The sequence below is a fragment of the Parasteatoda tepidariorum genome, chromosome 1 (assembly GCF_982258835.1).
Source record: "Parasteatoda tepidariorum strain Cologne lab strain chromosome 1, Ptep-v5.0, whole genome shotgun sequence".
Taxonomy (NCBI): domain Eukaryota; kingdom Metazoa; phylum Arthropoda; class Arachnida; order Araneae; family Theridiidae; genus Parasteatoda; species Parasteatoda tepidariorum.
In genome coordinates, this window is record NC_141755.1 from 30,699,869 (window position 1) to 30,727,329 (window position 27,461).

The following is a 27,461-nucleotide window of genomic DNA, read 5'->3' on the forward strand; positions in this document are numbered from 1 at the left end:
GAAGGATTAAATTTGTAACTTCTAACAATTATTTTGATTATTATATTCAAGAATTGCACAAAATTTTGTAAACCTTTCTTAGATATTTATGGAATTATGGACATTTTTACAAAAAATAATTTTTTTGTCATACGCTTTTTTGCTATAAATTTAAAAATATTCAATAAAATTAATCAACATTTTTGAAGCAATTTAAATTTAATTACAAAATTATTGCTTTAAATGTTTCGAAAAATTTTTTTAAAACTGTGAGAGATATGACTCATTAAATTATTTTTTTATACTGCACATGCGTGGGAAAATTTGAATTTTTTTTCTTCTTAATTTTGTAGAAAATCGTATTCCGAAACTAATAAAAAAGTTCAATTTTAATTTCTTGAAAATGTAAGAAGTTTCATGCGATTATTTAAGTAAATTTCGTACATTTTAAAACATCGCTAAATCTAATAAGGGGTTTTTCACTAAATTGATTTTGCTCTATTATATAAGATTTATCAAAAATGACACCGGCATTGTTGAGGTTCATCTCCAATAAAAGCATCGTTTTTTCACATGTTTTCTTTCCTTGTACAATCATATTTCGGTGTATTTTTCACTTATTGTAAGGTATTATTTGTTATTTAATTCTGTCTTATGATACAAAATAATATTTGTAAAAATCCCGTTAGCATTTTGAGCTTTCTTTTAACTAGTACAAAAGCTATTTAGAAAATTACCTGAAACTTTTAAAATTTTTAACATATTCAAATCGGATATTTTTCATTACTTGCCAAATGACTATTCAATGCAAGATTATGAGAGAAAATGTTAAATTTTTTCCGGGCATGGGCAGAATAAAGAACCTAGTTTAATGACTGGCACATTACAGAATTTAAAAAGAATTTTTTTTTAAATTTTAAAGCAAAAATTTTGTAATTAATTTTAAATTGCTCGAAAAATTTTCCTTAATTTTATTGAACATAAAGTTATATTGAATTTTAAAGTTATAGCGATGAAACATGAGGCAAAAAAATAGTCTTTTTATAAAAATGCTCATATTTCTATAAACATTTAAGCTAGGCTTATAAAATTTTGCGCAATTATTGCACATAATAACCAAAATAATTGTTACAAGTTACAAGTCTATATCTTCATTGTTTGGAATAGGGTATTCGAAAACATTTTTTTCCATTTGTAATTTATTGTCGGTCCCACAAACCTCTAAAAGCTTTAAACTTCATTGAGAAGTATGAGAAATTGCGTGATCTAAACACGTCTGAAGATATAAAATTATTCTTTTCTTATTTCTTGAGAAATATGAAAAAGTGTATTAGAATAGAAACTTTTCCATTATTTTGTCGACCCCCTGTACATATCCAGTTGAGCGTTTCATTTAACGCCGTATTATGGTGGTAACAAATTTGCAAAGTATTATTACTGACTTTAGGGTACAATGGCAAATCAATTTTTCTGATTGTGTTAATTATAAAATATTATAGATGTAGAAGGAATTTCAGACTACAGAATAACAAATTCAATATCGATTCCGAAGCCATAAATGTAACATGCATTACCAATGCAATGTAACATGCATTACCAATGCAATGCAACATGCACATATTTACAAAACTGTATGAAAAGCTTATTTATTTAAATATACGCTTTGACAAGTTCGCAATGTATTAGATTTTAGAGTAATATTGCGACAAAAAACTTTAGATCTTTGATTATTTTGCAATCGTGATTAAGAATATTTATTATCGAGAGAAATTATAAATAAAATGTTAGAATAAACGTGATTTCTTTAAACGAGCAATGTGCAGTAATTCTTTCAAAGCTGTTTCATTTCATTTAAAAATTTTCTTCATATTAATCACAAATTACGATACGTTGTAAAAGTTGTTTCATTTTAGTTTCCCTGAAGCCAAATCTAAAGGAAAAATATCCACGAAGAATAGAATATTTTGACAGCGATACGATAAAATAAAATGTTTAAAAATATTAAATGTTTGTTCTTTTTCTTCATTATTACTTTTTGCGTTTTTTTAAACGATCAATAACAGAAAGGCAAAGAAAACTGAGTAATTTATATGCATTAAATATTTTAATTTGTCTGCAGGAAATTCAAAATAATATTTTCCTGCAGACATATACATATTCAATTTTTAATCTACTACGTTTTTAAAGAAAACAAGTAAAAAAAGCACAATTTTTTATTTCTTCTTAATTTTCTTAAATACAAATTATACTGAAGAAAAATCAAATATTTTTGATTTTAAATTAGTCGTTTTAAAAGCACAATACTGTTTTTTGTACCTGAAATTTAAAATGCATTTTTAAAGTTTCTGAATTGTTTCAAAAGTTGTTTGTAAACCTTTTTTAATGATCTTTTCTAATGAACCCTTTTTTAAGTTGCAAAAAAGAATTCGTTTGAATAGTGTATCCGGTAATGATTTAAAAATCAAAAGCTGTGTTGATTTAAAAAATTTCATTTTTCAGCAATTGCGTATTTTCCATAAACTCACTCTTAAATGTTTATCACTTTTTTTGTAAAGAAAAGTCAATTAGTTTTAATTTCGTCAACTAAAGCAATTTGGCTTCCTTTGATTTCCTAAAAAAAAAATTTTTTTTCCATTAAAAATATTCTGCAGGGAGCACAGTGCTCAATAACAAAATCTAGTGAATACGGATGATTTTTTCTGTTACCGTGTCTCTGAGCAACTTGTTGTAAAAAATGGTGAAAAAAGATAAAAAATATTGAGCAAATGTGAAAATTTTGCTTGAATTTTAACAGTTAGTCTCTTAATTTGTTCTCTGTTCCTCTCCTAATTTATTTGTTGAACTCATTCTTTTCAGAGGTCGGAAATACCACGCGACAAGTATCGAAACTAATGTAGTCCCTACTTTTTTTTTGGAGAGTTAAAGTGTGCACCTGTAAAAAAGGGTAAAGCAGAGAGAAGTGTGATAAAAAAAGCATCATTTTGTAACGACGGTGGTTAAGGAATCAAGGTTAAAACTCAAAATCTTTTCGAATCTGATTGGCACCCATCTTTGCGGGTCGGTCAATAGACGCAATGTGACTGCTGTGGCTAAGCATTAATAAGAGTTACTCATTTTGAATTACATATTACTAATATTTAAACAAGTCAATTCGAATAATAGTTAATTTATTACATTGGCCACATCTTCAAATACGAACGTACACTACAGAAACATTAATGTCATTTCAATGGGAAAAAAACATATTTTCTCTGTAATTTTCGTTGTATTTTATTTTTTAAAGGAAATAAAAGAACGTTGAACACTTAACAAATTGAAAATATTTTATAATTTCTCACACTGTTAAAATTTCTATATCAAATTTAAATAAAAAGTACCGGCACTCAAGGTGCTAGTATATTTCACCGTAGAATCCATTTTTACTGTAATACTAAAAAAAAAAAAATTTAATTGTCCATAAGTGTTATGCTAATATTTACTGTAAAATAACTGAATCTGTTATTAAATAGACATAATTGTAAAAACCAAGCTATAAAATTTTACAGTAAGAATGAATTTTATGGAAAAATTAATTTTACTGATGCTGCAATGAGGGATCCAAAACTTTTTACCCGAATTTGATCCGGGATTTGCTTGAGAGTAGAATTTCTTAAATTAAATATTCGCTGCCGAGATGGCCATAAAAAGTTAAAGAGGAAAAGAACAAGTTCCTAAAAATGGTTTAAACTTATAAACTGACGTAAACAGGAATCAGTTTAAATAAACCAATTTTTTTATTCAAAACCAATTTGAACATGGGTGTCCATTAAGTTTATCTCCTAAACTACATCTCGACACTCTCTCGTCGTCACTACATCTACGTCTCTACATCTTCTGTAGTCATTTCTTTCAAAAATGTAGTTCTAGTTGTAGTTTAAAACATTTGTAACAAAGTAGTTGTAGTTAACTACAAACATAATATAGTAAACTCCGACCACTGCTTCTTCTACATATCGCTCATACTGCAAAAAATTCCAGATCAAATTACGGAATCATCCGTAAAGTTCCGGAATCATCCGTAAAATTAATGTCACCTTAAAATCCATTTTGACCATAAAATTTTATTCTTATATTTTACAGTTATTATAAATACTTAACAACAGTGAAACAATGATTTTTACGATATGTTATTTTGTTTGTTCCGTACAATTTTACTATAAGAATGGATTTTATTGTAATTTAATCTGGAATTTTTGCAGTGAATTTGCAGTGAACTCGAATTTTTTACATTTGCATACATTACAGTGAATATGAATTTGTGATATTAGGATTTAGCGAGAGCTTTTTCAACCACCCAGTACTTTTGTTCTCGATATTTCTTATAGTTATTGCTTAGTTAGTCATTCAAATAACTCACCACAAAAAAAAAATATTTCAATTTTATGTAAGTTTAAAAATGCCTATGTAACTTTGGAATTTTTTTAATTTTCTGTAGACTCTTCTAAGGATATGGGATTGCTTTCTGCTAGAAGGACCAAAAGTTTTATTTCGATTTTGCCTCGGAATACTGTACCTGCAGGAAGAAGCAATTTTAGCTAAGCATGATACTGTATCTATAATGAGACAGCTAAAAGCAGCTGCTAAACTGTGTTTCGATGTAGATGGCCTCATATCGGTAAACAAATATGTAATATTATTAAATGCAACATTTAATTATTGAAGTTAAAGTGTATTTAGTAAAGAATATTCAGAGAAGTTTCATAACTTAATATTTCATCAATATCAAGCAATTAATACTCTATGAATATTAAGCAATTGCAAACAATGCCAAACAAAATAATTCCCTTCCTTTGGAAAAGCTTTTTTTATCATACATAACTATGAATTCATTGTGTGAAATGCTTGTTATTGCGTTTGCTTACTCCAAATAAATTGCAAATCATGTTAAATTAAAAGCTTAGTAAAATAATGATTCATACATTTTTCAAGAAAATATTGTCTGGAAATGTTTCACCGATTATTAAATATCATTTAACTTAATAGATTTCATTTAAGATTAGGTTTTTAAACTTAGATTAAGTTTTGAAATTATTTAATATTACTTTGTAATTTATCAGTAACAGTCCGCATTTGTATTTTAATAAAGCATAAATATGTAAGAATAAGGTCAATGTGAAGATAGGTAAAAAATTAAGGGGGGATTTTTCAAATTTTTATAGGGTTTCTAGTTAACTTTCAATCCAAATTTTAAATTATTTACTTAAAGAATACTAATTACTATTGAATCAGTTGTAATCTAAATAATTTTGTAAATCTTTAGTGTCACAAGTGTAAGATTAAATCATTCAGATCATAAATTTTAAGTACATAAGAGCGTATCATTAAAAAAAAATTTAATATGTTTTAAATTCTATGCCCTGAATTATAAAAATATTTTCACAAAATTTTCATGGAACTGAAAATAGGCTTAATTTTAAATGTTTTAGCTATATCCATAAATGCTATAAAGAAATTAAACTGTCATTGTATACATTCGGAATTGTAACAAGCTTTGAAGTGTTCAGTGGTAAAACATCACTTCAACTATCAAAATTAAGCATATTCCAAAATGGCACGACAGCATGAACCTGAATTATAAAAACAGTTCCGCAAAATTTTCATGGAACTGAAAAGAAGCTTAATTTTACGTGTTTTATTTATTTCCATAAATGCCATAAGCAAATTAAGTCATCATTGTATACCTTCTGAATAGTAACAAGTATTGAAGTGCCATCAATTTAACTATCAAAATGGAGCACATTCCAAAATGGTGCGACAGCATAACTCTGAGTAAACTGTCTATTGGACGGAAGTTTTAATTACATTGTCACATACCTTTCTTCTCAAAATATTTAATAACGTATCGTGTAACTTTTGTAGGCTGCTTTCGAAGAATTGGAACCTTTCCCGAAACGAGATGAGTTATGGAGAAAGCGAGAAGCCTTCCATAACGCTGCCAAGCGTAGAGCAGAACAGAAAGAGAGAGAACTAAGTGCTATAAGAGAGAGAGACAGAGTGGTATTTTTCAGTGCAAATATTGCCTTCCCTTTTACTCAAATCCCTTTTTCATTTCTCCCCTACCATTCCATATTTCATAAAATTCTTCCCCTTTCTATGGGTGATTAAACGGGGACTGACTCTGAAATGTCGTTCTTTTTCATTTCAAATCTAAATGAAGATATATTTTCAATTTGAATTTTATATTGATCCATTTAGATAAAAGTATGGTAAATTTTATAGATGCTCGGAAAAATACATGAAATGAACAGATGCATGAGTAATTTAACATTTTCCTTTAAAAAAAATTAAAAAATATTTATTGTATGTATTAAATTTGACGGAAAATCAGAATCTTAATATTTTTTTCTAGTATGTAAGAAACTGCATTTTAATTTTTGTAAGAAATATGTAATTGAAAACTGCATTCACTATTTTAAAAGAAATATGTAATAGAAAACTGCAATCCTAATGTAACCTAAAATAATTAAAAATTTTATTATTTTTGACTGATATTTTATACCTGTTGTAAAATATAGTATCAATCTAGTATATAAGAAAATGCATTCGCAATGTTAAAATCTTCAAACTTAATTAATTTTTTAATTAGTATATAAGAAACTGTTATAGTATATAAAAAAAACTATTCTACTATGTAGAAACTGTTTTCTCATTTTTATAAGAAATATGTATTTGGAAACTTTTTCATACGTTTATAAGAAATATGTAATAGAAACTATAATAGTAATGTATTTGCAAAATAATAAAAAGATGGTTAATATTATTGGGGCGAGTTATTTTATACCTGTAGTGGAAAATAATATCAATTTAGTATGCAAGAAACTGCATTCGCAATCTTAAAATCTTTAAATCTTCAATCTCAATTAAATTCTTAATATTATTATCTAGTATTTAAAAAACTGCATTCTCATTTTCGTAAGAAATGTGTAATTAAAAACTATACTCACAATTTTATAAGAAATTTGAAATAGAAAACTACAATCGTAATGTACTCTCAAAATAATAAAAAAATGGCTAATACTATTGGTAACAGATATTTTATATCTGTTGTAAAAAATAGTATCTATCTAGTATATAGGAAAATACATTCGTATTTTTCTAAGATTAATGTATGGGGAACTACATTCGCATTCTATAATAAAAAAATATGTTATAAGAAACTACATTCGCATTTTTATGAGAAATATGCTATAGGAAACTAAATTCGCATTTTTATAAGAAATGCGTTAAAATTAGTATTCGCTATTCAAGTACCTGAAAACAGCTTCTGAATTATAACTCGTTGTATAAAAATAGTTTGAGGGAGAATAGTTCTGTTAATAACAAATGGTAATTACCTTCTGTAACAGATATTTTGTACTTGTTACATAATTGTGTTTTGAAAATTATTTGCTATTTCCAAAATTGGGTTATATAATAATAAGCAGAAGTTTTTGATTTCATTGGCTAACAATCAACTTTTATTTGCTACCTTTTTTTGTTCAAATTAGCATTTAGAGCAATATTAGAGTTGATGTTAGAGCAATTCTGAATTTAAAAAAAACAAACAAATGAAAAATCCTAATGCATTTTCACTCCGTATTATGAGGTTTTTAAAATTTTCTGTTATAACTACTACCACCTATTATAATCTTATTCAGCCTTATCACTCCCTCATTATTAAAGTCCTGCTTTACTGATGAATGCATGCAATGAAATTTTAAAAAAAGGAGAGGTACATATTTCAGCAAATTTTAGACGTAGGTTATTATATTTTATTGAATTACATATTTTTTGTTTTATTTAGATGGCCCAAGTTGAAATGGAAGGTAACTATTTGATAGAATGTGCTGCATGTTGGGGAAATGGTAAGAGTTATAATTCTTTCAAATAAACATATCCAATTTGCTTTTATTTGTCTTCTCTTAAGACACGGACTATAAAATATTGCTTCTTGATCAAATGTTTAGATATTTTCATTTATTTCCAGACAAAGTATGGATATGTCACAGCCATCAACACGGATCGCGTGTCTCTACAGTGATTATAGAACACAATATCATGTATCGAATTCACATAGAAGTGAGCTAATTTTTTTGCATTAATATTTTTTTAAAAGGAAAAAAAACTTTATTGCAATTGAAATGATGAATTTTTTTAGTTTGAATCACGTGTGATGTGCATGCACGCTCCTAATAACGATACAATGCTCTTTGGAACGTACTCTCACTTTGTTCACGCCTACCATACCGCTTCCAGGTAAGTCTTCATGAAAACTGTGTAAAAAGTAATTATAAGATTAAAAGTAGTGGGATTTTTTTTAGAAAAATTTTTAGTGTGGGGATAAAACAGTAAGTTTATTGCTTTCATTAATACTAGGAAAAATCAAAAAATAATTTTGTTTTATTTATTTTCCATTGCTATACAACTGAAAAGCTAATTAGGACCGAAACAATTAATCCATTTTAGACCAAGCATAGAAACTGTATGAAATGTGGCATTATTTTCATTGAAATATGCTTAAATTATATTCATTAAGACACAAAAAAGTTTCGTGCATGAAAATATTTCCTTTAGAAAATAAAATTTTGCGTATCCCCACCATCAACCAAATCAATAGACGAACCATTTAGTTGAGCATCAGTTTTTTTTATGAAATTTGTTTTTTTTTTTTTTTTTTTTTTTCATTTACGTAACTTGCAACTCTAACCCATCATAAAGCATATTTTTAATTTCAAATGGTATGATTATACATTTCACAAAAGTTAAACAAATTAAAAGTTGAAACTAGAATAGTTTAAAAATTTCTGAACAGAAAGTCTTTACTCCAATCAATGTAAAAATAGTTTATAGATGCCTTCAGAACACTTTAAAATAGCAGAAAAATAAAATGAGTGAAATATATACCTCACAAGGGAAATAAAAAATATACATTGAAATGGTGCATTTACGCCACCTTTGGCTGAAAAGGGGTTAAAGTATCTACTAATACAAAATTAAAATATCCAACGTAAATAAAAGGTAAAAAATTAAAACTATTTTTATGCAGCAATTATAAATAATTAAAAGCAATAATTAAGTTTAATTACTTAATTTTTTTTTTATTTATTTTATTATTCCTACTTATATGGAGGATTTTTTCAAGCCACCTATAACTAAGTAAAAAAACACATTTTGTGCCATTATTTACAGCTAAGATATCAAAAGGCTAAACTTGATGATAAATATATATACGTAATTTGTGTAAACTAAACATGTCTTTTCATTTCAATGAAGGAAAAAGATGTGGGAGATATGCCTGAATGAATGCGTTTTGTGTCTGTGCTCACATCAAAGGGATGGCGTCAAACAAGTCTTTGCTGGTCTTGCTGATGGAACTCTTGCTGTCGTTGAAGTAATTTCCATAATAGTTTCCTTCTCAAAATACACCTCAGAACAAATTTTTTGTTTCATTTATAAAGGAACTTAAACTTGTCTGAATCGGGTGTGAGGATTTCAAACTAGTTTTGCTCCTAAAGTTACAGATTTTTTAACTGTCATTTTCAGTCAATTTATTACCAAAATGTACAAAGTTAAAAAAGTTATATAAAAAATATGTCGCAATAATATTTTATTTTATAACCGTCGTTAAACTGCCGACCCAATTTTTGGGTTTACGACTACTAATGTACAACTCCGTAGCCTTGTAATTTTGAACCCAATCCAGAAAACAAGGGAACTCCTGGATCAAGTATTGGGAGAAAGTAGCCTTTGTGGAGGACTCTTTGATGGAACTAACACACATTTGCGTTGCATGGAGAGGAAGACCTCGAGAACTTTCAACGGTTACCCTGACAGCAAAGGAACTCTAACCCTTGATCCGTTTACCACTGAGGATATTTTACGTCAACACTAGCCGGTTGCGGATTCGTGTCGACCAGTCTTCGTTGGGATTCGCGGTTCTCTCGTAAGAATTGCGACAAACTTCTATGGCAGTTAACAGGACATCTCATCAGGATGAAAAATGCTTACAAACCCATGCCTCGAAACGTTATCGCTCGCCGCTAGGGACGCTTCCCTATCATGACCTGTTCAGAATAACACTAAAAAACAGTTTATGATAGGGGAAGCGTCCCTATCGGTATATGATGACATTTCCGGGCATGTGCTTATAAGAATTAATTTTTTTTTTTTACCGATAATATGTCCTAGCTTCCCTAGAAATCTGTTATCTATGCGACAACCTGTTTTGTATAGCTTTTAAACTTGTACATTTCGACGAAAAATGTGTCTGAAAATTTTATTTAAAAAATCTGTAGCTTGGCGATAAAAGCCAATTGCAGATTTGAAATCGGTGACATGAAAGTATCTAAAATCGGTTATGAAATCTCATGCAACAAAAAAATTGACCCATTGCTATCGATGTTTTTTTTTTAAACGCATTGCTTAAATGTGAAAAATTCATTGTTTTACTCTTTCCAGAATGTCCAAGGACGTATGCCGAAGCCTGAAGTGTTTTATGTTGTTATTGGTTCAAGTCCTGTAACATGCTTACAATTGGTTGGGAGAAGATTATGGTGTGCTTGTGGTCCAAACGTTACTGTACTCAGTGCAAGGTAGTATATACTCTTTTTTTCTTCTTTTAATACCAAAAATCAACAAGACATTTTTAAATCAAAACCTCTTGAAAGTAAAGTAAAAGTAATAATAATCCTTTAGCTATGACAGTTATTAAAAGATAAATGTTTTTAAATTACAATTTTAAATTAAAATATTTCTATATGCAGAAAGACAAATATCTATCATAATTACGAAATCTGGTTTTTGTGTGACACTGATAAGAGTCCAAGGAGTAGTCATATAAAATTTGGTATCTTGTAAATTAATCTAGATCCGATGAAGTGCCTTTTGTGTGCGCAACTACATTTAGTATTCTTCTAGTAGGGAAGTAAAATACATTTTCTTACCCAAAAGTAAAGCAGCGTTTTCTTCAGAAATACCACTACTAATTAAATGTTCCTTCAATTCTTCGTTATTCAAAAAGTTGAAAGACATAATTGTGCTATACTTGAGTAAATAGCTAAACGTAAAATAGCAAGAACATAACACTTTTATTTAAACAAATTGTTCCATTATATCGTCATAGCAACCGAAATTCCACATCGTTTGCTTTTATTAAATAAAACGATACAAATTCCAGCTTATAGCTTACACACAATTAAATAATAAATGGAATCTACTTTTAAGTCTCTCTGAGCTGATATGTTGCCACTCATCCAAATCATCCTTGAGCGAAAATAACTCAAGTATCTCTTAAATATCTGCCACTCAAATTCGATTCAACTCCAAGCAAGTATTTGACTCAAACATAGGTGTATTTAACTCAAGTTCAGTTTTAAACAATTTCGCTCTTTTTTGAGTAGGAAAATTAACTTATTCATTTTAAGTGATTAAGTTTTTAATCATCGCAAAAAATGATGTAAACATTGTCCTTAAACTTTAAAAATGAAAATTTATATTTATGTTCTGTAAGGTATATTTTCGTGATAAATAACCCACAATATTAATTTAGCTCGTAATAATTTTGAATTAGTGTTTATGTAATCCTCCATGAGAGTGTAATTACTGTACTTACTGGGTAATTAGAATATAACACCAGGATACCCGTGTGAATCCTCTCTCCTGTCAACGGGGTGGAGACGCAGAAAAAATATTCTAAATAAGCTTTTAATTGTATTTGTTAAATTCTCAGCAAAAAAATGGTGCATATTTATTCAATTCGGCAGTATCTTAGGATACACGTAAATTAGAAGACCGTCACCCAAACAGAATTTGAGATATAAAGCGCATGATTTTTAGATTCTCTATTAATTTTTTCTGATAAAATTCTGCCAACGCTATTATGTTATCAGCAGTTTTTAAAAGGTGTTTAAATAGTATACAGTTGCCTGTTTCCTGAATTTTGATGAATATCGTTGTTTTTATACAATAAACGTAAAAATAATTTCTCAGCATCATCCATTAAACTGTAACAAAAACTGACACATGCGTAGTTTTAAATTACTGACACGTATCAAAATATCGCATAGTTTTATTGTTTCAAATTTTTGATGGGAAAATACATAGAAAGTTCTAAAAATTATCAAGCACGTGACCCGGAAAGACTACAGTGCTGATGTAAAATATCATCAGTGGTAGACGGATCATTGGTTAGAGTTCCCTAGCAATAAGGCTAACCGTAGGAGGTTTTCGTGGTTTTCCTCCCCGTATACAGCAAAGGCGGAATAGTTCCACCAAAAAAGTCCTCCACGAAGGCAAATTTCTTCCAATGATTAATTCAGCAGCTCCTTTATTTTCTGGATTAGGTATATTACAAGGCTACGGAGTTGAGCATTTGTAATCATAAACCCAAAACTGGGTTGACTGTTCAACGACGGTTATAAAATAAAATAAGAAAATATTGTGCTTTCGAATAATAGTATATTATCAAAAGTTTGCTAAATAAGAAAGAAATAACGAAAAACGGCACATCAAAATTTTAACTTAAGTTCCAAAGTGCTGAGGGTAGTAGCCTCTTAAATAATACATATTTGTATAATCTAGCTTGATAAATCTTGGAATTATTATCAAACATTCTATCTTGAATCATTCCATGCCAGTTACTTATTGGAATATATTCTATTATTTCCTCAGGACACTGGATGTTGTGGAGCAGTTCCAAGCGTCATCGAATAATTTGGACTACATCTATCGCATGCTTGTTGGAGACCAAGGAGTATGGATTACGTTAAGAGGTTCATCTATTCTCCAGCTGTGGGATCCATATTTTCTCAACTGTAGATTACTGTATGACATCAGAGAGAATTATAGTTCTCGATCATCAAAAGTATTTTCCTTTATCTATTCACAATGAAATAGCTAATTTTATTCATTTAGTGATACTTCTTTTTTCACGAGTAAAAGAGAGAATTAGAAAATTGAAGAAATTAATTACTTTTTAATAACTTAATAAGATATTTTAATCAACTTAAAGTAATAATAAATCTCAGTGGAATTACCTCCATATTCTGCACATACAAAAAAAGAATAATATGGTAAAACTATTACTATTCCAGAATATGATAAAATTTACTGTGTTTCTGGCTATATGAGAACACCAAAAAGCTCTGTAATTTTCACCGAGCTAAAACCAAGCTTTGGTAATGATCTTGATAAAATTAACAATAAAATATCGTTTTATAATATGTGATTAAATTTGATATATGGCGTAAAATTTGGTAGTTTTGTCATGATACCTCAGGACCTGGCATAAAAACCGTTTATTTGCCTAAATTTACTTTTAAGCTTTATGTTTTTAACTAAATGTGTAGCAATACGTTTTTTAATTTTGAAAACCAGAATTTCCAGTCAACCGTAACTATATGAATGGAAAAATTTCAAACTGAAATGTTTAGATTCTGCATATTTTGGTTTTTATTTTAAAAATGAGGGGGTCTCACCAGAAATTTTATTGTCACCAGAAATTTTATTACCATACTGTTTAGTAGTTTTACCATATTTTTTTCTCCATGTGGTTTAAGTGCTTTTCGCCAACTTTTTGCTAAGGCCTTTTAAGCTAAGATCTCTTTTTTTCTAAAAAATTATAAATGGACTATTTCTTTTTAATATTTACGTTATCTTAAAGATCAAACGTTTGTCTATTCACTCAATCAATCGATTTATTTTTGTAGACATTATGACAATTTTTGTATACCTAAATTACATCAGCTCCCAGCTATATTCTTGATAAAGCATTAAACCATTTGCCTTTTTAAGGAAATAAATCTCATTCCTATCAAATGTTACTTCATATTGGGATACAAAAGTAGCCACAGTGTGCCAAATCCATACTGTAGAATGGATAGTAATTAAACTGTTGCAATAAAAGCTGTTTGATAGGCAAAAAGTGAGTGAGCATTGTCGTCAAAAATCTTACCTTCTTTCTTTAATATTCCAAATCAAAAGTCTCCATTTAAATCTTATATGTGTTTCGCAGCTTCCTTGAGCGGGGATGCCCTCTCTGGCCCAAAAGATAACCCATTGTACTACTCAAGACAGTCCCCCCCCCCTAAGAACACACCTGTTGGAAGTAAGAACTTCGAGAAAGCTTAGGGGTTACACAATGAGATTGGCATTGGCGTATTTTAATACCTTCGAATCCTGCTACAATTCTTGAAGTCTGAAAACTCGCCAATTCTCTCATCTCTCAAAAGAAGTTGCATACTAGTATATTAGAAGTAATTTTAAATGAAGCTATGCACTAGGTATTGTTCATGTTATTACTGAAATCAACTTATCATGCACTTCGTTTTAAAGGAATGTATATCAGTAATTCAGTATTTTTTTGTGTTCTGAAAGTATTAATACAAAAAAGTCACTAAAATTTAATTGAAATAGAAAAAATGTGAAAGAAGTCAAGAATGTTTTTTTTTTCTGAGGTGGTAGCATATACACACATATTTATTTGCAAGAATAAAATTTTTATCAATCTGAATTTTTTAAACATTCGTTAACTACAAATAAAATAGTAAAGAAAAATTAAAATAAATACAAAAAAATTGCTTATTTAAAAAATACGTAATAAGGCTTATGCCTTATATATATATATATATATATATATATATATATATATATATATATATATATATATATATATATATATATATATATATATATATATATATATATATTAAATAAAAATAAGAATGAATCTAATTTACTCAAAGTAGAAAAACACGTCCACAGAAAATTTTAAATTCATATTAATTTTTATAAGTTATACTATCTAGTTTCTGTACGTTTCTTGCGATCAATGGTAATTAACGTAATGCTTCGAGAACTAAATCATTTTAGTTCTCGATTAAATGAATGCGATTAAATGAAAAATAAATAAATACTGATATCATGAAATATTTTTTTTTAATTTACTTTCCGTAGGAATGGATTATTAGTAAAGTTAAAAAAAAAAGAAAACGGGACTGTTTATTTTCTTGCGGAAATTTAAAATATAATTTTGAAATTACTTTTTTATTAGTAAATTAGTTCAAAGTACTTGGTGCGTATCTTTCCTAATAAATTCCTTGGTAAATATTTTCCTTACTGAACATTAAAAAAAAGTTTTCTTATGATGAGTATTTATGAATTTTCTTTTTAAATTATTTTCAACTGTATTTCGAAAGAAAAATAAATAAATACTGATATCATGAAATATTTTTTTTTTTTAATTTACTTTCCGGAGGAATGGATTATTAGTAAAGTTAAAAAAAAGAAGACGAGACTATTTATTTTCTTGCGGAAATTTAAAATATAATTTTTAAATTACTTATTTATTAGTAAACTAGTTCAAAGTACTTTGTGCGTATCTTTCCTAATAAATTACTTGGTGAATATTTTCCTTACTGAACATTAAAAAAAAGTTTTCTTAAGATGAGTATTTATGAATTTTCTTTTTAAATTATTTTCAACTGTATTTTGAAAGAAAAATAAATAAATTCTGATATCATGAAATAATTTATTTTTTTAAATTGAGTTTCCGGAGTAGCTCTAGTGCGACGTAAATTAAATACAACAACAACAACCGGTATTAAGCCCTTGATAAATTAACGCTCGTGCATAAATGTGAAAGCCGCATAAGAATTTTGTGCGTCTCAATTTAGTTTCTTTTAAAAATAGTTTAATGGCATAAACCTTTATAACTGTTGAACTCCGAGATCTAGAATCAGTCTGAAGGTGCGACGAAATAAAAATTGTAAGGCCTGATTAATATGTGTCGAAGGTTTATGGTATGGCAATTATAAGATGAGCTCTCTTTCCAAGTCTTTCTTCGTACGTCTCTATTGAATTTCTTTTAAAAATAGTTTAATGGCATAAACCTTAATAACTATAGAACTCCAAAATCTAGAATCAGTCTAAAGTTGAGACGAAATAAAATAGTTCTGTTTGACACATTCATTTTAGAACAAATTGATAAATTTTCACTTACTTCTAAAATTGAAATTGATTTCTTGTAATCAATTTATAAAAAAGTAAGACTTAAAATAATAAGGAAAAATCTATTCGGCAAATTCGGCTATTTATTAAAACTCGGCTATTCGGCTACAGGAATTCGGCTATTTATTAAAACTTAATACTATACTACTTTAGAGAAACTTGCAAATATGTTACTGTACTAATATTTTATTGAGTTGTCTCAGATAAACTAATTTTGTTAATAAAGTAATGATTTTTTGATAAAATTAGATTCAGTATCATTCGAAAAACTAAAGTTTTAATTCCTGCTTTTGTTAAATGTATCATAACTTTTTTTAAAATTACCGTTACATTCTTGTAAACATCTTTTATTATAAATTGCTATGGATATTATATCGAATATAGAATTTTCAAAGTGCCAAAAAATAAAAATTTATCGAATTTTACGATTTTTTTCTCTCCTGTAGGCTGTTTAGTGTATATAGTATATATTTATTGAATAGTATATAGATTATATCCAGCATAATATAAATAAATTCCCCTACACGAAGAATTATCTATCGGAAATCGAGGTTAGTAGCATTGAATTGAATATAAACGTAAGTTTTCTTATATCATAGGTAATACCTCAATCCAATCCAAAGAATTTTTCACTCCTTCAAGATCGAGTACAATTGGTCCTCTTACAGCTATGTAAATGTAGAACATACACTGTCCTAATTTGAGGATTATTTTGTAGCTGTTTTTTGCTATAGCTTAAAAATATTGAATGAAATGGAATAAAAGTTTTGAAGAAATTTTTAATTAATTACAAGATAATTTTAAAATTGAACAGAAAGTAAATCGTTTAAAATTGCGCAAGATATGAGCGTATGAAGAATTTTTTTAAAAATTTTGTCGGGAATTGTAGTTAGCAACTCGTGGGAAAAAAAAGATTTGAATATCTTCAAAAAATTATACTGCAAAATTAGGAAAAAATATTTGTTTCAGTGCAGGTGGGAAAGAGCTACATTAAAAACGTATTTTAAAGGATTTTTTTTCTTTTTCTTGGTCTAATTTTAACATGCTTGTTAATGAAAAATTGCTCCTAAAACTTTTATTTTATTGAGTATTTTTCCTGTTTTAGGAAAAAATCGTATGGCAAATAAAAGTTTTTATTTATATCTATATATATAAAAGAAAGTCGTGTTAGTTACTTCACTTATAACTCAAGAACGGCTGAACCGATTTAGCTGAAAATTGGCAGGGAGGTAGTTTAGAGCCAGGAGAAGGACATAGGATACTTTTTATCCCGTGCGATAAACCGTTCCAGCGATATCAGTGAAAGTCGAAATGGAATTTTCTGATTGGTTAAAAGCTAGCCATTGTTTTAAATTTTGCTATAAACGATTCAATTTTCAAATATCTTGAAGATAACAACAGTGATATTTTCTATCTTATAACTCTATTCATTTAGAAAAGTAAATTAAAGTAAATTGCATATACTTTAATTTTTAATTCGCGCATTTCTTTATGTCAGGTGAGCACAAGCAAGTAAAATCAACGAGAATAGATTTCTTAATTGTTGGTCGTATCACGGATTCAGTACTGTGAAAACTGTTTAATAAATATAAAGACAAAAGCAAATTTCATTCAAATTGCACGTTTTCAGAAATATTTATATTTAGTACGTAATTTTAGGTTAGCAAAATTAAATATACTTTTCGAAGATTTCAGTGCTGTGACAGTTGTCATTTGAAAACTATTAGTTTGTTTGTTTATTTATGCAAAGTTTTCGAATTCATCCATTTTATTTCTTTCATTTATAAAATTGATTTTTGTTTTAAATCTTATAATTTTCATATTTCTTATTCATCTCATTTTTATTGCTCTTTTTATTATTTAAAATATGTATGTGATATTTCGATTTAGCAAATTTGCGACCACTGCCAACTTTTACATTTCTTTTTCGTTGTCAGAAAGAATATTTACAAAAATATGCCGCCTAAGCAAATCGCTCTTAGTCGGTCGACATCTCAAGCGCGCAAAAAGAGAACTACCCGTGTTTCAGAAACATCGGAGCAACGGGAAAAAGACTTGAAACTAATCGAGAACAGAATGCTTTTGCCCGTTCCTTAGAAACGTCTGAGCAACAGGAAAGAAGACTGTCAACAAATCAACTACGAACTACACAAGCCCGTTCGTCGGAAACATCAGAGCAACGGGAAGCAAGAATGAAAACCGACCGAGAACGCATTTCGCTATTCAGACGCTGCCAATACTCTGATTTGAATTTCAGTGCATTTCACTATGATCCGACAACAAACTATAGTCTTCCCCCAAGTGTCATCATCGGAGAAATATATCAGTTATGTATGTTTTGTAATGCTCTCAAATTTAAAAATGAAACAGCTGAAATTTGCTGTTCTAGAAGCATACAGAAACTACAAGATTTTACGTCGCCTGCCGAGACATTATCAACCTTCGTATCAGGTCAAACAAACCAATCGAAACATTTTTTGGCGCATATACGCCGGTACAATTCGTGTTTCTAAATGACTTTATTCGGTGCTACACGTATCCTGAACGAGAATTACATCCCAACATTCAAAGTGCAAGGCCAAATTTATCATCGTGCAAGGATCACTTCTTTCAATGCCTAACGCAGATCATAAATTTCTACAAATTTATTTCATGGATAACACAAATGATCAAGTCAATCAACGTTGTCAGGTAAACAATGGCACTAAACGAAAAATTGTTACCGTATTACAAAAATTTTTCGATCAACATAATCAGTTAATTAGGCTGTTCACAATTGCCCTAGACTAAATGTCATCCGATATTTACAAAGTTGCTATTAGAGCTGAAAAAACACCTGTAGGCCACCACAAAGAAAAATACAATGCGCCAACATTGGATGAAGTGGCTATTGTTATAGTTGGCGAAGAATTTACCTCCCGCGATACAGTTCTTCATCGCAGAAATCGTGACGTTCAAAGAGTTCTCAGAAACGTATCGATCATATGATGCATTGCAATATCCTATTTTATTTTGGTGAGGAGAGGAGGGATATTATTTTAACATAAAATTAAGAAGTCCGCAAACAGGCGAGAAAACCAATAAGAAAGCAAGTGCAATAAGTTTTTATGCATATAGATTAATGATTGCCAAAACGCTGATAATCATACTTTAAAATGTCGACAATTAGTTCATCAATACATTGTCGATATGTATGCGAAAATTGAAACTGAACGCCTACTGTATATTAAATTAAATCAAACCAAATTACGTTCAGAAGAATGCATTCATTTACGGGATGCAATAATTAATGATGGTAACGTTAATCCTAATGATGTGGGGAAAATGATTATATTGCCGACTACATTTGCAGGGAGAAAAACTTGGACTCCCTGCAAATGTAGTATTCATACATGTCTGAGTATTCATACATGTGCCTTGGACTCCAAGGCACATGTATGAATACTCACAGGATGCAATGACATATGTTCTCGCATATGGGCTCCTAGATTTATTTATTACATTTACGTGCAATTCTGCTTGGGTTGAAATTAGAGATATTTTGTTACCAGGACAATCATCATCGGATCGTCATGATATTGCAGCACGTGTGTTCAAACAAAAATGATAATCTTTACTTGATTTCATTGTGAAGCGTCATGTTTTTAGAGAGACACGGTGTTGGGTGTACTCTATTGAATGGCAAAAACGAGGATTGCCTCAGGCACACATTCTAATTTGGCTTATTGAAAAAAAACCACCTTCTAAAACTGATCAGATATCAGCAGAAATTCTTGATGTCACCATAGATCCAGTCTTATTTCAGATCATTGTCCAAAATATGTTTCATGCTCCGTGTGCATCACCATACATGTCTGTTTGAAAATGCACTAATGATATCCTAGAGAATTAACTGCTTTTTTTCACCATTAAATAAAATTTGCATTTCAAATCATAATCGCAAATGTCATTTACACACTTAAATACAAAATTCAAATTCAAATTGAAAGCGTTGCAACGCACGCAGGGTACAGCTAGTATTCTATAAAAATGTCCATATTTTCATAGTATAAGCTTACGAAATTTTATGTACTTCTTACAAAGTGTCCTTTGAGTTAATAAATTTATTGTTACATTTTCTGAAATAAGATGCTATAATACTTGTTTTCGCTCATAATTTATTGCCGGCCCCTTAGACCACCTCTGAAGTTTTTAAAATTTATTACACTCTTGAAATTCATAAAATAATCTTCTAGGTATTTTGTGAGAAATTCCAAAAAAAAAAAGGTGAAAAACTGATAGTGTCTTATCTATTATTGCACGGTAGTGTGTATTTAAATTTCCTTAGTTTTATTTCATAGCTGATTTATTTGTTATGAAATGTTAGTGCCTTGATGAACACAACTGTTCTATCTATATTTCAGAAACATTCAAAATAATTATTTTCATAAACTCCACTCTTCGCTAGTTTTAAAATTTTTGACAAAAAATAAATATTTGAGAAGCTGATTAAGATTCATAAAAGATTATCCTGATTCATCACAGCAGAATTAAATAATTAATATACAATTTTATTATTTCAAGTGAAAAATGGTATGGAACTAAAGCGAACACCTTTAAAATATGTTAAAAAGGAATTGCTTTTAAACATTTTTATGCTACATTTACTGTAATTAATAGATTGCGTCAATCTTTAATAATTTTCTTCTTTAAAATGTTACTTCAAGACTACCTATGTGTAATTTTTCTACCTAGTCAAGAATTCTAAAAAAAAAAAAAAATTGATCTCGCAATTATGGGACAACCTATTTAGAATTAAATTGCTAATAAATTAATATTAAAAAATTAGTGACAAAAAGAATGCTGTTTCTCGTCCTGTTTAGTTCCTAGCATGCGGCTGCATTAAATCACACTAATTTACTAATATTGCTGTAAATAATCAATAAATAAATTTTAATAATAAACACATTCTAAAAAAATGACTTTAGAATTTTCATATTTAATTTACTTTATGTTTCATAAAATACTGTGAGCAAAGGGGATTAAAAATATTAAGAAATAACTCTACAATACTGATATTTTAATTACAATAAATAAATTTTTAAAAATAACCTCGCGGAAAAAAAAGCAGTCTTTAAAAATTCTAAATTTTATTCTTGTTTTGTGAAATCATAACATTTTGTAAATAATAAATATTAACGAAAACAATAAATAAGTTTTTAAACGAATTACAATAAATAAATTTTTAAAAATAACCTAGCGCAAAAGAAAGTAGTCTTTAAAAATTCTGAATTTTATTCTTGTTTTGTGAAATCATAACATTTTGTAAATAATAAATATTAACGAAAACAATAAATAAGTTTTTAAACGAATTACAATAAATAAATTTTTAAAAATAACCTAGCGCAAAAGAAAGCAGTCTTTAAAAATTCTGAATTTTATTCTTGTTTTGTGAAATCATAACATTTTGTAAATAATAAATATTAACGAAAACAATAAATAAGTTTTTAAACGAATTACAATAAATAAATTTTTAAAAATAACCTAGCGCAAAAGAAAGCAGTCTTTAAAAATTCTGAATTTTATTCTTGTTTTGTGAAATCATAACATTTTGTAAATAATAAATATTAACGAAAACAATAAATAAGTTTTTAAACGAATTACAATAAATAAATTTTTAAAAATAACCTAGCGCAAAAGAAAGCAGTCTTTAAAAATTCTGAATTTTATTCTTGTTTTGTGAAATCATAACTTTTTGTAAATAATAAATATTAACGAAAAGGCGCCAATCAGAGATAAACGCATCATGACTATCAACCCCTATGGTAAGAAAGATAATGTCAAGTGCAATGGATTAGCGTCAACTCCGAACCTGTGATTATAAAGGGAGGGGGGAAAACTTTGAGCGAGGCACACCTGTGACTTTGGGGCAGAAAGGATTCTCCCTCCTTGAGCATCTATTGCGACCCCGCATAATGCATGTCGACTTACAACGTTTTAAAAATTATTCTGCTCTAACAAAAGGAAAAGGAAATATGAAATTCTCAAAGACATACCATTGGAAGACCATGTCACAGAGTCTACTATAAACGTATAGATTCATTTGGTGATTATATATTTTAATTTATAACCATCGTTGAACAGCCGACCCAATTTTCGATTTTACGATTTCTAATGGTCAGCTCCGTAGCCTTGTAATTTTGAACCCAATCCAGAAGACAAGAGAGCGTCTGGTATTTTGAGAAATTTGTCTCCGTGGAAGACTTTTTGATAGAACTCGAACGCATTTGCGCTACATGGAGAGGAAAAGCACGAAACACTTCCGCTGTCAGTCTTATGGCAATTCTAACCCATCATCCGTCTACCACTGAGAATATTTTACATCAACACTGTGGCGGGGAGAGCCAGGTGTGTAATTCGTATCGTCCAGCCTTCGCTGGGGTTCGAACCCAGCTCACCTCATTGGAAGGCAAACTCTAAATCCCATAAGCCACCACGGCTCTGTGCGTTCAAGCGTTCAATCTTTAAGACTATATGAATAAAGAAAAAATAAACTGATGCTCATTTGTCTAATTAAATAGTCTCGTAGTCTCGATTGAATTAATATTGGTATGAGGTGTAAAAACTAGCCATGCAAAAAATGACGTACTTAAATCATGAAATTTTCGGTAAGCTGATTTCTTAAAGCATATTCATATCGAAACAAATTTAAAATGCTGTTTAGTGTATGTAATCATACATTTACTCGCACTTTTGAAAGGACTAACTGCGCTGGGTTTTGTTATAATGTTAAAATTCAAACCTGGAAAAACCTAAAACACCTTTTGAAACTTTACACTGGAATTATAAGCTTGTACCTCAAGTTTTTCTCATATAACAACAAATACTACGATCTTTAATTTAAATTACTTCTACGCTTACTGAAGGTATAAACAATTACATTGAAATTCCTATTTTACCCCATTAATCCTTATCCCTAAACACATAGCAAATAATAGCTCGTTATTGATGTAAATTGCAAATATTTGTTTTGTTTGATTTTTCTTCATAGTGAATTAAAAACAATGTAAGTAAAATCGAAACCTAAAACCAATTCCTTTAAAAACTCCAGGTCATGCATATGACTTAAAAACGAAAGTAAAATCTGCCGTGATTTTCCTTACACGTGATACGATACGGAATTTGGTTATGCTGAATAATAACAAGGATAACAATGTGTCTTTTTTACTGAAATCAAACTAACGTGGTGCTTTCAGCAATGTTAAAAAATGTTTTTTGAAAGATATTGACAGTCAGAGGGGATGCATATTCGAATAACCAAATAATTAGCTTTTATAACATAAAAAAATATTGTTGAGATTAGACTCCCATTTTTAGTATTGTAAAGATTGGATCATTTGGTAACATTCATTCTTAATGACAGTTTCTACCATATTTCTTTTAGGTTGATGAAGCATATACGAACCATGCTAGAATCACCAGTATTTTGCCCCTAGATAACACAATTCTCGTTGGAACAGCCGATGGGACTTTTATTGTTTACGATGTTATTGCTCGAAAATCACCCAGTGTGAGTGCCTCGAATTCTCCTCAACCACCAGAAAACCCGGAATCTGGTCACGCTAAACAGATACAAGAAAGGCTCCAAGTAAATGATTTAATATTTGTAATCCTTAAAGTAAATACAGTTACAAAAGATGCATTTACCCTTCTGAGCGTTATACCATAGAAAAGTACTGAGTTGCAGGTAAATTTTTATATAATTTTGCCCGTGGTGTAACGCTTGATAGAAAAGAATAATTACATTTCTCCCCTAAACTAAATAAACTAGTATTGGCTGTTTAAAGAAAATTGGTTCCATCGGATTTTTTCGAATTTTGAACTCTTGACTCCAAAATGATTCACTATTAAAAACCCGAAAACTGAAATCATCTGAAATAATCAGTATCTTATTCTTCCCATTTGTTAGTCGTCCCGTCCCAATCGAAAAACCAATGAAATGAAATGAATGAACCAAAAAAATTATCACGCCAAATTCAAACATTTTGCAAATCTATGAATAACAATCCACGTTCAACTTGTTTAAATTAAATGTACTACAGAATTCAGGAAAATGTTTTCTTCTTCCTCCGGAAAATCAATTGAGCATTCAAATGAATTTTAAATTTCTTTATTAATCTTTTGATAAGATTAAGTTACACATTGTGCCATCTTCACGTTCTAGGATTCAATCTTAATGGTTGGAGGGGTTGATTTCAAATATGCTAATAAATAATCGCAGACGATGTTAAGTTATGAAATCAGGCACAAAAAACATATTTCCTTTGAATAAACATAACGTTTTTTTCAACGGATTCCGATTTCTGATCCTCAAAACCTCTAGGGTAGCCACAAACTGGAAAATTGGATTTCAAAAAAGTCATATATTTAAAATTTAATTTCTCAGGAACTGTTCTCAGAACTGTTGCATTTTGCCTTTCAAAATTACAGTCTTTAAAATAACGTAAAGATTGTCTTCCTTACAATTTAAAATATTGTCGGTTATTATTAAATAAAATAATAAATACTTACCAAAATTTATTTTTTGAGTGGAATTATCTTTGGATAAACGAATTTAATAATTGCGTGCAAAAAGTTTTCAATTCGCTTTAAGATTTCTCGAGATAAGGCGAAATACGCAAAAAGTAAAATTGACATTAAGGGGTCCAAACTTTGGTTCGCTCTCCTAACCAAACTATGGGACCATAATTCTCATATTGCGACTACCAGCTATATTTTGGGATTCGAAAAAAGATTTGTTTATTCTGAGAAGATTGTTTTTGTGCCTAATTTCTTAACTTAAATCATCGTATGCATGAATTAATTAGCATATTTCAGGTCACCTCCTCGAACCATTAAGATTGAGTAAGAAAACTTAGAAATGCGATCATTACATCAAAAGTTATTCAGGGTGGTTCATTTTTTTTTTTTTTTTCATTTTTTTTTTAGCACTGTACAATAAGATTTTTTTAGCTGTAGAAATGGTCCATGGAGTTAATAACGTTTTCTTTATAGCTTTTTCTCTAATCTAATACGAAACTGAAAACATAAACTTTAAAATAAATTGAAAGTTAATGAAATTGGAAAAATGTTGATCTAAGAAATTTTTTATAATGTTAAAAATACAAAAAAAAAATTTACTTTCAGAAACTTCTTCTGGAGCAACAATCATCAGATACGGATGGAGATCTAAATACGCGATGCAGTAACAGTCCTAACTTAACTCCAAGTAGTAATGTCAGTCGAAGAAGTAGTGCATCCGATAGAAGTAGCAGAGATTCCATTGGATCTGTCGGTTCAGATCCTGGAGTTGACGAAGAATCCCGGAAAAGTCCAGCGTTACTGCCTCCAGAAGTCGAAAGAAGTCCTCGCCTCCAAAGAGGAATCCGAAAATCCTCGTTCGCAATCAGTGCTCCAATCGCTGAGGAAAAAGAAACGAAATTCGACGAAGAAGAGGAGGAACAAATAATCCCAGACAAAGACAAGCTATCAATATCGAGTACCACGACACTCGAGCCAACTGCAATTTCAACTCAGGTCGAATCACAACCACAAGAACAAACAGAAATAAAAGAAAAACAAGAAACTGTGACACAAACGCAACAAGGTGCTGCGGGGGAGAACGTCGTACCAGAACTGGAAAAGAAAAGGAAATCCTCTGACCCAAAAGAATTTTATCGCTTTCGCCATATTGATGCCGGTGATCTGGCGTCCTCTGATGGCGGTGATAAAATAGTTTCAGCTTTAGAATTCCAAGATGATTCTCTTAAATCTGCTAAGAAACGATATCAGTCATTGAGTGCTGAAGATATACCGACTTGGGTTGCTCAGGAAAAACCACAACCTGTCATATCTGCGAGGGGAGACGTCACATTTGAGTATAAAAGTAAACTGCCATCTATCAAAGCTTTCATTCGTCGTGAGGCAAACGAGCTGGCATCGTTCCTAAAAAGACAGCAACATCCAAGTGAAGAGGAAGAGGTTCCTATCATAAAAAGTGGTAAATGCCCATTGTTTAGCATTCGTCCTCCCACCTTAGATATTGCTGATCATCAACTGCATCTGTTTTCCGCAAAGCATTTTCCTATAGAAGAGCCTGTAGCAGAACCACCTGTTGAAAGTAAGTTAAATTAAACTAAGCATATTCTCTTCCCAAAGACCTTAAAATCCAAAGCATGTTCTTCTCCTAAAGATCTTTTTAATAAACTGTTTCCGTTTGTTTGTTTTTTTTTGTTTTTTTGCAAATTTTAAAATTAAAACAGCATTAGAACACCTTTTTAGGAAATGGTTTATTTATTTTCCAAAACAAATATTCTCCTCAAAGATTTCCCAACTTAAAAGGAACCGGAAAACAGTGAAAGAGGTTATTTTATGTTATTTTTAATCTAAATTTTAAAACTGTTTTCTCTAGAAAAAACATGTAAAAACAAGAAAGGGATGTAAAAGACAAGTAAAAGCATAATGCGGTTAGTTCACATCAACGACACTAGGATATCTTTTTTCTAAGTTAACTCTGAGTAATGATGATGCAGCTGTACCACCTGTAGCACCTTCAATAGTTGTCTGAATTATGGTAACATAGAGCCTATAGGTGCTTGGAATATTTCATAATTCTTTTTTGAAAGAGAAATGTAGCAATTTTAAAAATGTATAGCGATTTTATTTTTAAGAAAAGTCAAAAACAGAACTTGTACACAGATTTAAAATGAATTTAAATTGCTCTTCATGTGATAAATTACTGTTATTTCTCATTATCATCGTCTCTCAACCTACCGAAAGGGCTATTTATTACTTCCCCAACATTTAAAGTGAATTGGTATTTTAGAAGTTAGTTTAAAATGCTTAAGCTATGGACATTATTATAAGTTAAGTTCATCATGAATTTACATTTAAGTGTCATAGTGATCCTTTATATTGGATAAATTTGCAATAATTACGAGTTATTAATGTAAATTTATCTCTGAGAGAAAAAAATGCCAAAAACTAAAGCAGAAAAAATACATAAAAAAATAACTCAAATAGCTTCCTCCTTTTTCTATTTGAATAAAATTCACGAATTAAATAGAATGGCTCATACAGTAAATCTCAAATTGATTAAAATGCATTAAAAGTTAAAATTTATGTTTATTTGTGTAATATTTTTAGTTCCAAATCATGCGAAATGTATAGTCAAGATAAAGAAGAATAAATGTAAATTTTTGTGCAGGCTTACTATAAAAATATGGTTTATAGTAAACCTGAAAAAATGATGAAAATAATGAACGTGTGAAAATAATGTTAAAAAATGAATTTTCTAAACAAAGTGTAAGAAAAGATTTAATAACGAAGAATATAATCCACAGGTCAACAGATATTATAAAAGACAATTTAATAATGCTAACACAGAACAACGATCATTAACAAGCAAAGCATTCTATACATTTGTGTTGTCACACATCCTA

The 27,461-nt window shown here is 29.4% G+C and overlaps 1 protein-coding gene across 1 annotated transcript in view; it reads left to right on the forward strand.

Moving 5' to 3' along the window:
- LOC110282933 (uncharacterized) overlaps positions 1 to 27,461 on the forward strand; it is a 338,382-nt gene that overhangs the window by 302,551 nt on the left and 8,370 nt on the right. The window contains exons 18-27 of the mRNA XM_087161146.1: positions 4,454 to 4,633; positions 5,878 to 6,015; positions 7,802 to 7,862; positions 7,985 to 8,076; positions 8,156 to 8,253; positions 9,271 to 9,388; positions 10,456 to 10,589; positions 12,667 to 12,859; positions 23,426 to 23,629; positions 25,168 to 26,140. Of these exons, the coding sequence (XP_087017272.1) occupies positions 4,454 to 4,633; positions 5,878 to 6,015; positions 7,802 to 7,862; positions 7,985 to 8,076; positions 8,156 to 8,253; positions 9,271 to 9,388; positions 10,456 to 10,589; positions 12,667 to 12,859; positions 23,426 to 23,629; positions 25,168 to 26,140 (2,191 nt within the window). The remainder of the gene's footprint in view (positions 1 to 4,453; positions 4,634 to 5,877; positions 6,016 to 7,801; positions 7,863 to 7,984; positions 8,077 to 8,155; positions 8,254 to 9,270; positions 9,389 to 10,455; positions 10,590 to 12,666; positions 12,860 to 23,425; positions 23,630 to 25,167; positions 26,141 to 27,461) is intronic.